This window comes from Paralichthys olivaceus, chromosome 18 (genome assembly GCF_024713975.1).
Source record: "Paralichthys olivaceus isolate ysfri-2021 chromosome 18, ASM2471397v2, whole genome shotgun sequence".
NCBI lineage: Eukaryota > Metazoa > Chordata > Actinopteri > Pleuronectiformes > Paralichthyidae > Paralichthys > Paralichthys olivaceus.
Genome location: NC_091110.1, coordinates 5,554,294 through 5,571,065, shown reverse-complemented (window position 1 = coordinate 5,571,065; position 16,772 = coordinate 5,554,294). Strand labels below are relative to the sequence as shown.

The 16,772-nt window shown below is 41.9% G+C and overlaps 1 protein-coding gene across 1 annotated transcript in view; it reads right to left on the bottom strand.

Moving 5' to 3' along the window:
- Nucleotides 1–16,772, bottom strand: part of LOC109626350 (netrin receptor UNC5D-like) — a 179,214-nt gene that overhangs the window by 34,457 nt on the left and 127,985 nt on the right. Inside the window, exons 5-6 of the mRNA XM_020082229.2 lie at nucleotides 6,588–6,762; nucleotides 5,397–5,564 (exon numbers count right to left, since the gene is read on the bottom strand). Coding sequence (XP_019937788.1) covers nucleotides 5,397–5,564; nucleotides 6,588–6,762 — 343 coding nt within the window. The remainder of the gene's footprint in view (nucleotides 1–5,396; nucleotides 5,565–6,587; nucleotides 6,763–16,772) is intronic.

Sequence of the window (16,772 nt, the reverse complement as noted above, 5' to 3'; positions counted from 1 at the left end):
GCTAGTCAAACAGTTCATCACCTCCTCCCTCCCCAAGTCCCTGGACCCCCTGCAGTTTGCTTACAGGGAGAACAGGTCCACAGCCGACGCCATCACCCTCACCCTCCACACTGCCCTCTCCCACCTGGACCAGAGGAACATGTATGTGAGGATGCTGTTCATTGACTACAGTTCAGCATTCAACACTATTGTGCCCCCCAAGCTCGTCATCAAGCTCAGGGACCTCGGGCTCAACAGCGCCCTCTGTGACTGGATCCTGAACTTCCTGACGGGCAGATGCCAAAAAGTGCGGATGGGGAACATCTCATCCTCCAGCCGGACCCTCAACACCGGAGCCCCCCAGGGTTGCGTGCTCAGCCCTCTCCTCTACTCCCTGTTCACGCACGACTGCGTGGCCACATACAGCTCCAACACCATCATCAAGTTTGCTGACGACATCACCGTCATCGGCCTGATCTCAGAGGCGACGAGACGGCCTACAGAGAGGAGGTCAGAGCCCTGACATCTTGGTGCCAGGACAACAACCTCCATCTCAACGTCAGCAAAACCAAGGAGCTGATTGTGGACTACAGGAAGAAGCAGAGAGACGGACACGCCCCCATCACCATCGACAGGACTCCTGTGGAGAGAGTCAGCAGCTTCAGGTTCCTCGGGGTTCACATCACTGAGGACCTGACATGGACTCATCACACCAGAGTCATCACAAAGACAGCTCGTCAGCGACTCTTCTTCCTCCGCAGGCTGCGGAGGTTGAACATGGACTCCAGGATACTCTGCAACTTCTACAGATGCACCATCGAGAGTATCCTGACCGGATGCATCACGGCCTGGTATGGCAGTTGCACCGCCCTCAACCGTAAGACTCTACAGAGGGTGGTGAAAACTGCTCAGCACATCACCAGGACGGAGCTACCATCCATGGAGGGCCTCTACACCCAGCGTTGTAGGAAGAAGGCTTACAGGATACTGAAAGACCCCCATCACCCCAGCAACAAACTCTTCTCTCTGCTGCCGTCTGGCAGACGGTACCGCAGCATCCGGACCAAGACCACAAGACTCAGGGACAGTTTTATCCCACAGGCTGTAAGACTGCTAAACTCCTGAGCTCTGTGGAAGTCACTACATCCTTTTAAAACAACATAGTTCTTTTCACAACATAGTTATTTTCACATTATAATATTCATTAGCAATAATTGATATTTATTTATTTAGTTTACAATAATTCTCATTCTGTCACTGCGTTTCTATTCATCATATTTCCTATCAATATAAAAATATAAAGAGTGCAATAATTCTTATCTATCCGTTCCTCCCCATAACTGCTGCTAAATTAAGTCTGACATGTACATATCTCATTTAGCACCTTAAAATGTTTTATTATTTTATTATAATTTTTATGTTTATTTTATTTTTTTGCACCTTACAATCCTTACTTAACTTTTTTTGCACTAGTACTGACATTTGCACTAGTGTATGTTATTGTATTTTTAGTTACTCTTATCTATTTTATTTTATGACACTTGAATGTAGAGTTGCTTGAGGTGTCTGAGATTTAAGATTTTCATTGCAAACATGTACGCTGTATTTGTTGTGCAGATGACAATAAAACCTTTGAACCTTTGAACCTTTGATAAGTCTAAAGGAAATGAAAGCAAGTTTAATGTCTCCAAAAGAGTGCTAAACACATGATGATGATGATGATGTTGCCTTTGATGTCTGTAAAGTAAAACGTGCATCAAGATAAATTCTATATGCAACAACACCTTAAATGTTAAAGCCTTTGAACCAAACAAAAAGGGGCTAACCCCAAAATGCAGTAGATGGCAGTGCTGCACCTCAATGACGGTCTGTGAACCGACGCAATATTTGCAAATCATATCCTCACATCCTCTGAAGGGAGCCCAGGACACTTAAGAACTGAAGATGAGTTACAAATCTACGGTACCATACGGACTGATAAGTTCGGTGGAGTGTTTGAACAGGGCAGCTCTGCTAGAAAAATCAAATGACATCCAGGCATTTCTCTCTGAACATGTGAAGGAAATGTTTGATTTCAGTCATAATGACTCTGCAGACCCCAAAGAACTGGCCTATTGCTTTGAGGAGCAGTGGGGTATGTCAGCATTTAATATAGATTTTACTATCAATAGGTAGAATTGTTTAAGTATAAATATGCAGTAAACTGAAAGATTTAAGCTGATATTAGTGATATTATATTAGGGGAATCCCCCTTCCCCTACTCAATACAAATATACATGACATATGGTTACTGAATAATTTATATATATTATTAATTCATTATTAACTTAATTTTTCATATACAGTAGGTAGCAGTTCGGGATGAAGTTACTTGAGCACAGATTCCTGACATCACGAATATACATCCTCTTTTCTCAGTCGGTCAATGTGGTTGTCTTAGTTAGGTGGTTTAAAATGAGATAATAATGTCTAGGGATCAATCATGTCCACATTTTTTAAAATTTTAAAGTGGGATCTTTCTAATATAACCAATGTATGAATTGAATTATTACTTATTTAATTTAATGTTTTTTTGCAGAGAAAAATTTTTTTCGGCAGTGGGGTAAAAAGAATCCAAGAGTTCCAGAGGAAACACCAATACTTTTGCCCCACATTCCCACTACACCCTCAACATTCTCCACTGCATCATCTAGAAAAAGGAGTAAGCGGCAGTCATTTGCCCCTTACAGAACAAAACTAATCAAACCAAAACCCACACCACAGAAAGTATCAAAAAATAAGGCTCTCGCTGCTGGTGCCAGTGTAACAAAGAAAATACCTCAGTCATCTGTAGAGCCCCCCAAAAAAAAGTACAAACCAAAAGGAGGGTACATTTACGATGGACAACTTCAGCCTCTGGTAAGACATGGGCAGGTACATCAATTACCAAAGCCTTTTGATGACGTTGGGCCCTGGCATGATGCCGAAGAGGTCACGGAAAGCAGCGCAGATTTGGTCCCCGTGGACAGAGATAGCCAGCGTTTCTCAAGTAGTGTGTGTGCCTCGTTGTCCTCTTGCTGTCAACTTGGACATAATATGCACAACAGGAGCTACAGGCCGGGCAACGACTTTAAATCTCAAACTGCCATGAGAGATCCTTTTTTGGTGCCTAAACAGGTATCAAGGAGCAGGTTTGTTAGTAGTCTTAGTCATATTGCCATTACGACTTGCAAATGAAAGGTATCATGTCACAAAAAGGGTAAAACAGTTCAACAGCTCGTCAGGACTGAAGGAGCAGCATGTCTGCCAATCCCACAGAAAACACTTTCAACAAGCATGGTGCGTGGCTAGTATCTTCATTGCTCTGAGTTTCCGGAGGTGTCAGCTTCCCCGCCGACCTAGGCAATGGACCCGGAGGTCTTGGCTTCCCCACCGACCTAAGCGTTGGAACCAGAGGTGTCAGCTTCCCGCTGACCCTGGAGACGGACCCACCAGCTTCATGGCCGACCTTGGAGCCACGCTCCCCGCCCTCTCCAGCTCTGTGCCGCAGGTGAGATGCCCAAGCGTCATCCTCTCCGTCTGCCTCTGGAGCTCCTCCATCTGCCTTCTGCCCTCGGCCGTCTGATCTTCATACAGGACCAGAAGTTCCTTATCCGTCCACTTCCCGAACGGTGTTAACCAGTCCACATCTCTGGCTGTGTGAGGTCCTTGTTGAGGCACCAGTGTGGCAGTAGACCATGCCACGGGGCTCTCGTCACGACAGCCAGAGACGAACCAGTCACACCATTTGTGGCTCAGCAACATCTTTATTTACTCACCTGGTACACATAAACTCCAACATAAGCTCCAGCATGTCTCCGAGAGCTTTGCTCAGTCTCCTACCAAGTGTGTGTTTGAGGCAGGGAGGCCTGGAAGGTGGGCACCGCCGCTCGGGCACCTTGGACCCAGGAGCAGGAGTGCGCCGCCGTCCAGGGGACCTACCCATAGAAGCAGGGGTGGCAGGCGTAGGCGTATCCGCCGACCGGGGACCCAGAGCTTTCTCAAGTAGTTTGTGTGCCTGGTTGTCCCCTTGCTGTCAACTTGGACATAATATGCACAACAGGAGCTACAGGCCGGGCAACGACTTCAAATCTCAAATTGCCATGAGAGATCCTTTTTTGGTGTCTAAACAGGTATCAGGGAGCAGGTTTGTTGGCAGTCTTAGTCATAGGTGCCTTTGCCATTACGACTTGCAAATGAAAGGTATCATGTCACAAAAAGGGTAAAACAGTTCAACAGCTCGTCAGGACTGAAGGAGCAGCATGTCTGCCAATCCCACAAAAAACACTTTCAACAAGCATGGTGCGTGGCTAGTTTCTTCATTGCTCTGAGTCTCCGGAGGTGTCAGCTTCCCCACCGACCTAGGCAATGGAACCGGAGGTCTTGGCTTCCCCACCGACCTAAGCGTTGGAACCAGAGGTGTCAGCTTCCCCGCTGACCCTGGAGACGGACCCATCAGCTTCATGGCCGACCTTGGAGCCGCGCTCCCCGCCCTCTCCAGCTCTGTACCGCAGGTGAGATGCCCAAGCGTCATCCTCTCCGTCTGCCTCTGGTGCGCCTCCATCTGCCTTCTGCCTTCTGCCCTCTGCCGTCTGATCTTCATACAGGACCAGAAGTTCCTTATCCATCCACTTCCCGAATGGTGTTAAACAGTCCATGTCTCTGGCTGTGTGACGTCCCTGTTCAGGCACCAGTGTGGCAGTAGACCATGCCACAGGGCTCTCACCACGACAGCCAGAGACTAACCAGTCACACCATTTGTGGCTCAGCAACATCTTTATTTAGTCACCCAGTACACATAAACACCAACATAAGCTCCAGCGTGTCTCTGGGAGCTTTGCTCAGTCTCTTCCCCAGTGTGTGTTTGAGGCAGCTCCGCTGCTGCCTTTCCAAGCATGAGGGTCAATCAGCTAACAGCTCTCACATGCGCTGACTGATCCTCTGTGGTGCAGGTGAAGGTGCTCCCCCAGCCCCTTAACCTCCACACCCTCATCTAAGGATCGCAACTGCTCTTTGTGAAATATTCTTTAAGTGCATAAGTGCTATGATTTAAGTCCTAATCATACGAACATACAAGTGCATAAGTTTTTCTTCTTTTTTTTTTTTTGGTGGGGGTGCTCATGCTATGCTATGTCATGGAATGCTATAGGTTTTCTCCGGGTCCTCCGGTTCACCTAAATAAAACATTTTACAGATGTTCAAAAGTATAACTTTTAACTTTTTGTTTTACAAAGTATGGACACATCAAAAGTAGGTATTTTTGTATCTGAATGCACTACTTGAAGTAACTAACTTCTATTAACTGGAGCCTGTGAGTTTGGAGGACATTTTTGGATGCTCCATAGATGCAGATGCAGATGCAAAAACAATAACATAAAGACTTACGTCCTTGTGCTTACCTGGACACAATGTGTTACAGGTGCTTTTCTGAACTGACATGCCCTCGCAAAAGGCTCCCCCGTTGAGCGGAGCTGGGTTAGTGCAAGTGCGGGAACGTTTTTGCACACCGCGACCGCAGCGAACATTACATGGGGACCAGTCTGTCCATGATGACCACCCTCCGTTCACTGTGTGTGCCCAAGATGAAGGGAAAGAGATTAATATTTAGTAATAGTGCTCTACTTTTACACTTGTGGATAACAGTATATTTACTCTAATGACATACAGCAAGAGGGTGTCTGCGTCACAACAGTTTCATCAGAGGTGAAAAAAAGAGGATCAATTAAGTCTTTCCTTCCATATATGTCTTCCTCAGATATGTAGCCTTTGATATTGTGAGATGATGGACTACTCAGCCCATCTGCTGTCACAGGAAAGCAAGAAATAATAGTATTCCACTATTGTACATCTGTCTGAAGCTAAAGGGATGAGTAAGCCTGTCAGAGACTTCATTACCATTAAAGAAATTAATGATTGATGGGCCTCTTGAACTAACTGTCAGAAAGAATCAGATATATTTCTACAAAAGATAAATGCCCTTCGTGAAAAAATTAAACAGGGTGAAAGGTCATCAGACCGATTATCAGAACACCCCAACTGACAAGGTGTTAGAGGAGGTAGTGCTAGTATGACATTACAATTTCACTTATTCTCCTCTGTCTCAGCAGAGTTCTCTACAGGGCTAAAAAATGCTTGCTTGTGTCTGCTGGCTCGCAACCATACAAAGCATTTTACACAAGGTGTTTAGTGCTGGCAGATAAAAGCCGGGGCGTTGTGACAGCCCACGTCACTGCCTTTCCATCATTAATAATTGAGGTCTTGTAAATATTGTGCCTGTGTCTCCTTGTCTTTACACATGAGGGATCACTTGCCCATTACCTGCTCATTAGGCTCTTGAGTGAGAAAAGGCCACACGCTGTGGTTGAGCAGTGCTTTTTATATTAATGACTTTGGGGAATTTACTTGAGGGGCCACTTCGACAGCTAACGTCTGTAGTGAAAGCTGATATTTTGATGCAGGCAAGAGAGCTGTTTGACACGGTTTTCATCATCGGTACTGCAAACCCAAAGCATTCATCTCTCGTGCATTTTTTGGCTGAGACGGAAGCTACCCTTGGATGAATTCTTTCTGCATTTTTCTTTCTTTCTTACCATAGACTACAACAGCAGCTGTGGCACTGCGTCTTTTGGCCACAATGTTGCTGGCAATGCAGGTATAGTTTCCCGAATCAGAAAGGCGAGCATCTGAAATGATGAGATTATGGTCGCCTCTTGTATCGATAACACCATCAGAGCTTAGAGGCTCTTCGTTTTTCAGCCATTCCACCTGAAAACAGAAAAACTTTTTATCAGTGACTCAGAAGATTTATATATGGACATTAACACATGCGAAGCACAGAGTGGATACCCAGCCGAACCAGGCAAAATTAAATTTGGAAATGATATTCAGGTTCAGGTCACATTTGCTAGGCTATCGACGTTATTTTTTACATTGTACGTGCTTGTAGAAAAAAAACAATAAAAACAGAATGCCTTTCACGTTTGGGTTAGGCTTGGTGATTTTTTTTGTCAGGTTCAGCCGGGTTTGTCAGACCATGTATCACTAAATAATGTTTTTTTCAGGTAATGATGATTTACTGACATCTGTAGTCTGTATGTATACATGTATAACATACTTCCTGTACATCAGTGATTAACAGTTTTTTTTACTACCTTTGTTACCTCATGATGCAATAAAAGCAACATTTTACTTCACAAATATAAAAGGCAACATTATTTTTCAACACACACAGAAACTTTTGGGGGCATTAGGTCAAATTGTTGATGTCATTCATGCAAAAAAGGTGGATAAAATATACTTTGATTGTTGCTCAAACTATTGTCAAATAGGTAAAATTCACATTTTGCATATCAACTTGTTTTGCTAACATATGACTTTAAGGAAATCCAAGCCTCAGATCTGGTAATGCAGTACTTCCAAGAAAGGTGCTTCAACACAGTAGGCGACGATAATAAAGCTTGCCGTTGGTTGCCAGCCACCAATAAACCAAACAAAAGAAGACGAATATGACTTTCATCATGGTATTAGGCTGTAAACATTTGTTGCTATCCACATACCTAGAGTGAACCGCATTTGTTATAAATAGGTTTTTTATTAGCAGTAAAGAGGGTAGGGGCAGTAATAGTTTTGGTGTTTCAGGGAATGTACTGAAATATGAGGATGAAATATTTTTCAAAGACAGTAATGTTGACTTTTTCGCTTCCCTAAAATAGTTTGCCTAATGTCTAAACTCGTATTTCTTTATATGGTTTATTGGTGGTTGGCAACCAATCATGTCAAGGTGCATTACTGCCATCTACTATAATCTCTTCCTTTTTTCTCTCTTCTTCTTCCGAGGGTCCATCATCAAGGTGCAATGCTGCCTTCATAAACTGCATTACCGCCTACAAAAACAAATGAGAGTCGATCGAATGACTTCCCAACTCTGGGAAATGGGACCATCCAAGGAGCACATGAATGCAACATTAGCAAACACCCCCCTTGATATTAGTTGAGTGGACAAAATAAAAGAATACACCAGCCAGTATTGTGAAGGTTAGTGAAGGGGCACCTCTCATTGCAAGATTGGTGGGACAAGCACAAAATGAGTGACATCCACTTGGAGAGAGTAATGCAGTAGGTAGGCCACATACTCCATTGGTGCCAATCCAGTGGCTGTGTAGTGAGTGAAAGTAATAAGGAATTACAAAATAAAGGACGCTCTGTTGATGCTTCTCTACTCGCATGACTGGACCTGTAAATTGCTATTAATGTGCCACTGGCTTGAGCTTTTCATTGAGAGAGACGATCTGGGGCATGAGGGAGTGGGGTTTGATTTATGGCAGTGTATTCGAGGATTAAAAACTCCGCCCCACTGGGAGCTCCATATGTTTGTACTCCAGCATGTGTGTGTGTGCATGTGTGTGTTTGTGTGGCATGTCCATTTGCCAAGGGAATGTAACAACAGCCAACAAACTCAGAGATTGCTTTGCTCTTTCGAACCACCCTGGATGAAAAAAAAAATCAATAAATCAGGAGTCATGTTGTCACAACCTTTTCTTTTTTTCTCCATTTGATGGCTCAAGAAGTCTTTCATCATGCGCCTTTAATTTAACTTTTTTCATCAGCTGCTCCGCAGCTTTAAAGACAGACCGACCAACCACACTGAAGGGCTGCATTGGCCGTTCTATCAATCCTTTTCATTTAATTTCCCCTTTCACCATTTCACACCTTCAATGTCTAATCAACCCTTGTGTTGCCATCAATGATGTATTATAGTCTCCAGAGCTACTAGCATCAATCTGCTATGTAATAGAGGTTCCAACCTTACACAGTGAAACAATGGTGCACATTTTAACTTATGTTTTATCACACCTATTGACATATGATTTTATGTCTTTTAAAGGACTAATGCAGTGTCTGTTCTAAATCTGCTTGTTAGGAATGAACCCTTAAGTTGGTGACCTGTTTATTCAAAGTTGGTTGAAGCTCTTCTTAGTATGCAGAACCCCGAAGCTGGAGAATCAACTGGTGTTGCTCTTGTTGTGAACCTGCCTGTTGCTCTTCTTGTGATCAGCAGTCACTCCTACAGAGCGCTTTTTTTCAGAGTTTATTGTTATTGAACACGTTGCATGTCCCAATCACACAGAATCTGAATCTGATTCTGCACTTCCTTGGGTCAAAAACAATAAAAATGCCAAGTGTGATGCCAATTAGATGAATGGTTCTCAAGAATTGTGAGCCACATTCAAACAGACAGATAGATCATATCATGGACGTATGCACCACCTACCATTGCTTTATTGTTGTTGTGGCTGTACAAATATGAGTAGCCCAATATTTGATCAAGTTTTACCAAATTCAATTGAGTTTATTTTTAAAGTTATTTTCTAAATAGTGTGGTTTGCAATCAGATAGATGACAGTGTTAAGCTCAAGACGCTGCACTTATTTACACTAGCTGGAGGTTCTTTGGATTAAATTATAATTTTGTACTTGGTTTCAGTAATATCCATCTGGCTCCTGTGTTCTTTTAAATGGAGCGTAAGGTGTGGCTCTATACAAAGTTTACCCGCTCCATCAGACTGCGGCCCTGTCTACTTTCTGTGAAGTAGGGCATTAACCTTGACGAGTAGCAGGTTTGTGCTTTATCACCCTCTCTACACATTCTGCAGCCACTTCTGGGAAAAGAATGACAGAGGCGAGCTCAGTTTTAGTTTTACCAGGGTCATACATAGTCTATTATTTGTAATGATTCCACCTCACCGGCATCTCTAACGTCACCAAGACACATAGCCTTTAGATGTTGTGCCGGTAATGAACTGAGAGTTGACTTTTTGAACCCACTGACAAGTTGCAGTCTAATAAAAGTAACAAATTACATTTGGAGGAAGATTCATGCTGTAGCTCCAGCAGTCTTATTGCTGTACTACTATCATCACTCTAAATAAAATGCAGGCTGTTCTCAGTTCACTGCCTGTTTTTATGTGAGCAAAGGTCACTTTAATTACTAAGTTATCTCAGAAGAACACTTTCCATGTTGTACAGTAAGTTTTATTAACAAGTTAGCTCATTTCCACTACTTCAGTGTGTTTTTAATTAAAACAAAAAAAAAATGTCCTGCAGGTGGCCCTTTACAAATGTAATAGATAGTAATATTATGTGAGGAATTCACTGAACTGAAAATTAACCCCTGAACCATTGTTCTCTCCCGGGCATATATTAAGATGGGACGCATATTTATAGAGTTGCACGAAAATTGAACTTAAAAGGTACAGAGGTTTAACTATTATGTTGTTAAAATTAAGTAAATTTCCACTTAGAGTGGATAATAGTTCAAGGGGAAAAAAACGGAGTAAAACTACATGTATTGCCTTCAGCAAAAACCAAAGATGGGCTACAAATCTGGTTTCTATCACAGTGTAGCCAGTCAAAACATTTGCTGGATAAATATGCAACTGCTGTCTACTCATCTGCAATGATTACATCCATCATTAAAGCAATGCAGGGAATGTTTCCTCATCTGCAGCGTTCCACCACGACAGAGCCAAATCACCACAGTGACTTACAGACCTGTATGAGAAATGCGCTGGACATAATAATGACACCTTACACTATAACAATGTTAGATTATTACTCTTGAATTCAATCAAGAGCTGTCTGGCAAGATCCAAAGAAGAATACTGAATATTAATAAAATCATGAAAGTGGTTATTGAGGAGGAATTGAATGACATTCAATTATATTGTAGGTGTCCACTGTCTATGAGATAATAAATTATACAATACAATAAAAGAAAAACTAAACTTAGATATCTGTAAAATTAGATGTCTAGAATCAGGGTCAAGGAAGTGATTACTCTATCTTTTTACAAGGAGAGTGAGCGAAACATTCTATTTCTGGAACACGGACCACAGGGAAGTGGGTATGAAAGGAAGGGTGAAATACTGGACATAAAGACTGTGGTGGGATGTAATCTTAGCACCAGTATGGAGTTTGGGCTGTACATAATTAATTATCAGGATACGTACGATGAACTGACCTGAATAGATTTAATTTGATCTAAATTCCTGCATGCTGCATTTTAATGCGATTTGGACACACAATATGTTCAATATTAATAAACTTTGAATAAACAGGTGATCAGTCAGGGGGGGTGGGTCTTTGGACCGAGTTGAACATGTCTTCTTCTACATCCTCGAATAATCTACAGCAACTCTGGCAACTGGGTCAAACCCTCGGTCAAACAGCACATTGGTTTTGATGCTGCAATGCTCAGAGCTTCTACTTAAAAAAGTTGTGAACTTGGGTCAGAAGATTGTGTTAATTTCTTAACAGACCTCTGAAATAGTCTATAAAAGACTATAAAATCTTCATCGCAGATTAACCAGGTGTGATGAACACAAAGTTTTGTTTATAAAGAGCACTTACTCACTGCCTGGAACTCACTGGGATTGTTTTAAGGTAATATGAGGTTAAGAATTGATGTGGGGCAAAGAACTGAGTTGGTGGCTTGCCGTGATTGAATGAATGTCACTACTAATAGTGGAGAGACTAATGCTTTCACTGACATTGACACTGGCAGAGACACTTTGTTTTATTTAATGTATCTCAGATCAATCACATCGTGGTATCCAATCTGACACTACAACACTAAGGTCAGTATCTGCCCTCATTTCAGACTCACCCCCTTTATCAGAGAGCTCATTTTCAGTTCATATGACTAAAATTAGAATATTATCTCTTGCGCCCAGAGAGTTAGGAGATATGTCAACAAATACATTGAACCATTGTCATTAGGTGTAGTTGACAATCCGCAGAATTTATGAAAAGAAATTATTTTTTTTGTATTATTCTGTAATGGGAGTTTGAAGTGATAGTTAATATCTTTTAAAGCACTTGTTATGAAATAGCACAGATCCGTCTGAACTCAAAACTGCAACTTGACAGTTTTATAAATGAGGACAGTGGACAGAGGAGAGCTGGGTATCTCAGTGGCCCAAACTTAGTGTTTTTCAGAGTTAAAAAGACAACTATTTTCTAATCAATCCTTTTTAGTTGGTATTGATAATAAGTGAGTTCGAGTGCTGGAGTATCAGTGAGTGTGGCATCGATCTGCCCTTCACTAAGGATTATTCACTCACCCTCTTTGCAAAGCTGTTGCAGAGTTGTTTGCTACATGAATAAGAAAAGGCTGCCAGTGCTGGCTCTGTGCCTGTTTGATGGATTCCTTCATGCATATAGCTTTATTCTTCTAATTACTTTGAGTGTATTGTTGTATTCTTTTTTAAAAGTGTGTTCAGTAAAAAAAGAATAATGATACATTGTTGCACAAGTAGTTTGCAATCACATGTGTTTGTGGTGTGTGTCTGCGGATGAGGAGCTTTTGCACACATTTTAAAACACATCTAGCTTTTTCAGATTTAACAAAATGAACAAAGGGAACTGGTTTAGTCATGTTCTCTATTCAAACAGAGGGTTAATTCCATTTATGCACTTCATTCAAAAAACGCACATATCACAATAGCCAATTTGCCAACATGCTGATTTCAGACTCGCACTTGTCTACAAACCATTGTCAACTACAGACTCAGCACATGTAGGTGACGACAACAGGATGTACGTGTGTCATGAGTCTTGAGTCCAAACCCTAAATTACAATGTTAAACCAAAACTACCCAGATCAAATGTTAACAATATAACAGACTTTCTTCTGTGTAACCTCAGAAACTCAAGATTACACAAAGGTTTTCAAACTAGAATTGATAACTGGAAACTCATGTGAACTTGTCTGTTAAACTTAATTTCATCGGTTCTTTCATCAGGGAATTAAACACATGGATGTAAAGGGAATATGAGCTCAGTTTGCTAAAAGCAAAAGTAATAGACATCAGAAGAAGAAACTGTGTAATTTCATTAAAATATTGTCTTGCAGGAGTACAATATATTTTAACTACCTTTGGTGAGTTAACATTTTTTTGTGGCCTTCATCTCAGGGAATTCTTACACTAAAGCAAATCAAAATAATCTTCTTCTACTGTGGTCGGTTTTTCAGATTCATGATTTTGCTTTGATTAATCTTGTTTCACTCTTATCCTTCTTGCTGCAGGAAGTGTGTAAACCCTGAGTGTGATTTGCATACTGCGTTGGGCCAAGAGTCTGCCCTTTGGGGGAAAGCGATAGAGAGATGCACATGCTGATGAGAAGGCAGGGACAGGACAGACTCAAATGAGCCTGATAAGCCAGCGCCTGGGGAGGACAGGAGACGGTTTTGCTTAATTGGCAAATTTGTTCCACTTAGATAGCAGCAACCAGTGGTGAACAACACCACACCTAACCCTGCTGGTCAGGCGTCCCGGGCGGTGTGGTGGGGTTATGTGGTGTCAAGGTTGCAATGTTTACCATGAAACGGCAGCTAAAGAAAAGTCTGCACCCCATGCTGTGTCCCTCTGAACGTCTTCCTTGTAACCCTGTCTTGTTTTGTAACAGTTCAATTTCTAGCCAGAGGAAGGAGAGCAAATAAAACGAAGTCATGATATACTGAAAGCGGCATCAAATGTTCAGCAGGGTAGCGGCGTACCACGCAGCAGTTTCATCTTTCTGATAGCTTCAAGCTGTTTGAAGACGGTGAGATGAAAGAGCCGACAGGCCTGGTGGACTGTGTGTTTATTAGTGGAAAGGTATCTTAAACTTAACACACACACACACACACAAAAAGGATGTTCTTCTCAAGTCATCCCAGTTCCTCCATGCATCACCTATACACTCAATTATTCTGAAAGGAGTGGTAATGACCTACATTTACAATAATTCAAACAGCAAGTGAAAGCGACATGAAGACGATTATAAAGCATTGCAGTAGGTTTTGTTCCATCTGATTCAATTAAAGTTGAGTTTTGAGCCCCCCCCTCATCACCCCATGTGCCTGTAGCCTCTCCGCCTTCCCCCAGCCATGTGTGGCCTTTTCTCAATGCAACAATGACTTTCATGAAATCACATTAAACAAATGAGCCCTCCATCCTGACAGCAGCATATTCTAGAGGCGGGGGCGGCTAAAACCCTTGTCGTGTCCTTGGTTTATCTCCACGCCGTCTCTGGAAATGTTATGTTTATCACTGAATAATTACATTTTAAGCACTTCAAATGACTTTGGATGAGAGGCCCGATGATTAATTAGACTTGGTAAAGAATACTTGGGCAGTTAATATGGAGCTAATGATTGTAAAAACCATTGAAGATATAGGAGAGCTTTTATTCTCCCCACTATTTAGCTTCACAAAGCCAGCCACAGTTTTCACTTCACTCATTGAGAGCCGGCAAAGTTCAATAGGCATTTGCTTGGATGATATTTTAAGTTGGCTGGACAATGGAAGGCTCAGGCTTTAATCCTGAAACTCTTTCTATAGCCGGGTGAAGCAGTCACTGCCTGGGCCTAAATCATGTATTCAATCAACATCATAATAGTTTCACTTGATATTTAAAACACCCCTTTTGTTTGTAATAAAAAAACAAAACAGCCATTTTTATCAAACATACATGTAACATTGGCCACTAGGGGTCTCTCAATTACAGCAAGAACTAAAGACCTCGATTGAGGACATCGGGAGGCAGACATCATTTCTTGCTTGGTTCCGCTGTGCATTTGCGATTTCCTGGGCAACAGAACACTCAGCAAACGGTGAGGAGTAATCGTGATCCATTACAAGCTACCAATAAACAGTGGAAGGTAAAAACAGCCATTTGGGTAACTGGCCAGCTTTGTGTTTTTCCTTCGTCATTTGTCCTGGATTTTACAGCAGAGACAGGTAAAGCTGATATGACGCAATTAAAAGGGCAACCAATATGAAATGTCTTGTTACCTTAAAATAAAATTGCAGATTTCTCTGGGCTTGAACATTGTTGGAAACACTCTGAATGATAAAAGATCACAAACCAACAAAATATATAACATAGGTCTAGTTGTTTTTAGATGAAGAACAGTTTAATCTTTATTTTTTATCTTTATCTTTAAGAGTTCCTGTGCTGTTTCCTCTTGGTTATGATTAGAGATTGTGCTGTATCTTGTATATCTTGCCTACATATTTAAATTGAGAGCGAAATATCAAAAGTTGTCTACAGTTGACTACAAACTGGAGGTCATTATAATAACCTTCTGGTCAAAGCACATGCATTATTGAGAGCTTCTCGGGGAGCTGTCTGTATGCTCTTGTTTTCCTAGGGCTGCCTTTCGATCCTGCAGATACTCAAATAGATGAAACACACAGAAAACTGCAACATATACAAGACATTTTGAAAAGCGACTCCACACATTACATGGTGTCAGGCTCATGCTCTTTCTGTATCTTTAAAGTCCCTATGATCCTTTTTGCTGCTCGAGATCCTCAGGAGATTGATTTCTTTGAGATAGCCATGTCTCTTAATTCCTGATGGCTCTCTTGTTGTTTTCTTAGAGCTGCCTTCATTATGAATTCATTATTATAGCCATGCTCTTTCTCCTCCAGTGGTTTTTCATTTGCAGCGTGTCGATTATTTTATATGCAAATGTTTTAAAGGAGAGGACATGTATGTTTTCCTGCTTCAGTCGCAGCCCATAATGTAACAACATTAACATTACAATGCAAGCGTTAACCTGCTCTCTCTGTTTATAAAAAGTGGAGGCAACTGAGGAGATTTTGCCATCTCAATGTACGACCCAATAAACTGCAGCAGGCTTAAGCTGTTTTGCTCTGTGGTGTGGTTTACAATGTGCTCAGATTATTGCCGCTATCACTACAGGGATAGATAATATGGCATTCTCTGATTTTCATTAACATCCTACACAGCAGCCCAGTAAACTCCCGGGTGGCTTAGTTACAGCGAGATGCGGATAAAGTTCTTTCCTCTCTCTCTCACTGTTCCCGCTTGCTCTGAGAACACGAGCAGAGCAGCAACATAAGTGGATTTCAAGCTGTAAAGTCAGCTGCACAGTGTTTATGTCTTTACCCGGCGTGCAAAGTTGGAACTCGTTCCAATTTGCATGTTGTCAACTGAACATTTTACTGTCACCTCCCAAAAATTAACTGCCTCTTGCCTACATCGCGAGTATTAATTTCCATCAGGATCTGCAGCAAATCGCAGTACTATGGAAGTTTCAAATAAATGTCATGACCAAAATAAATGTGCCTTGGAATACAAATAGAGTTCAAGACATCTCTTTGCATCATGACCTCAATTCCTTAAATTCCTTAAAACTGCAGCTGAGCTGAGCCTTCTCTCCCAGACAAATTTCACAGTGCTGGTGACAAAAAAAAGGCTTTAACCTCTCAGCGATGCCTAAAGTCACGAGAAGAGAAAAGTGCAGCCGCCATCTCCAGCTCTGGACGTGGGTATTTTTTCTTCCCCCGTGCAAGTCATACTAGAGGGAGCTGGACTTGTCCCTGCATTATTTACTATTACCATTCTCTTTGTTATCCCGAGTCGCATTAATTAATTCATGAGGAGGAGTTGCCTATTTGATGACCACAATGCATGGGGGAGCCCAGTGGTACACCGATGCTCCATTTGTGTGAGCTGAATCATTCATCACACACACACACACACACACACACACACACACACGGTCGTCACATTTGGCCTGTGTTTTGTAAATTACCCTTCAAACAAAAGAGCCATATTAACGTATGTCACCACAACAAATAATAAAACATATCACCAACAACCAGCTGAGTAAACAAGTATTAAGTTAGAAGCTTTAAACTAGTGCAGGCATGGTGGAATCTAAACCTATAGTCGGGATTGGGTTAGAGAGAGTATAGGGGT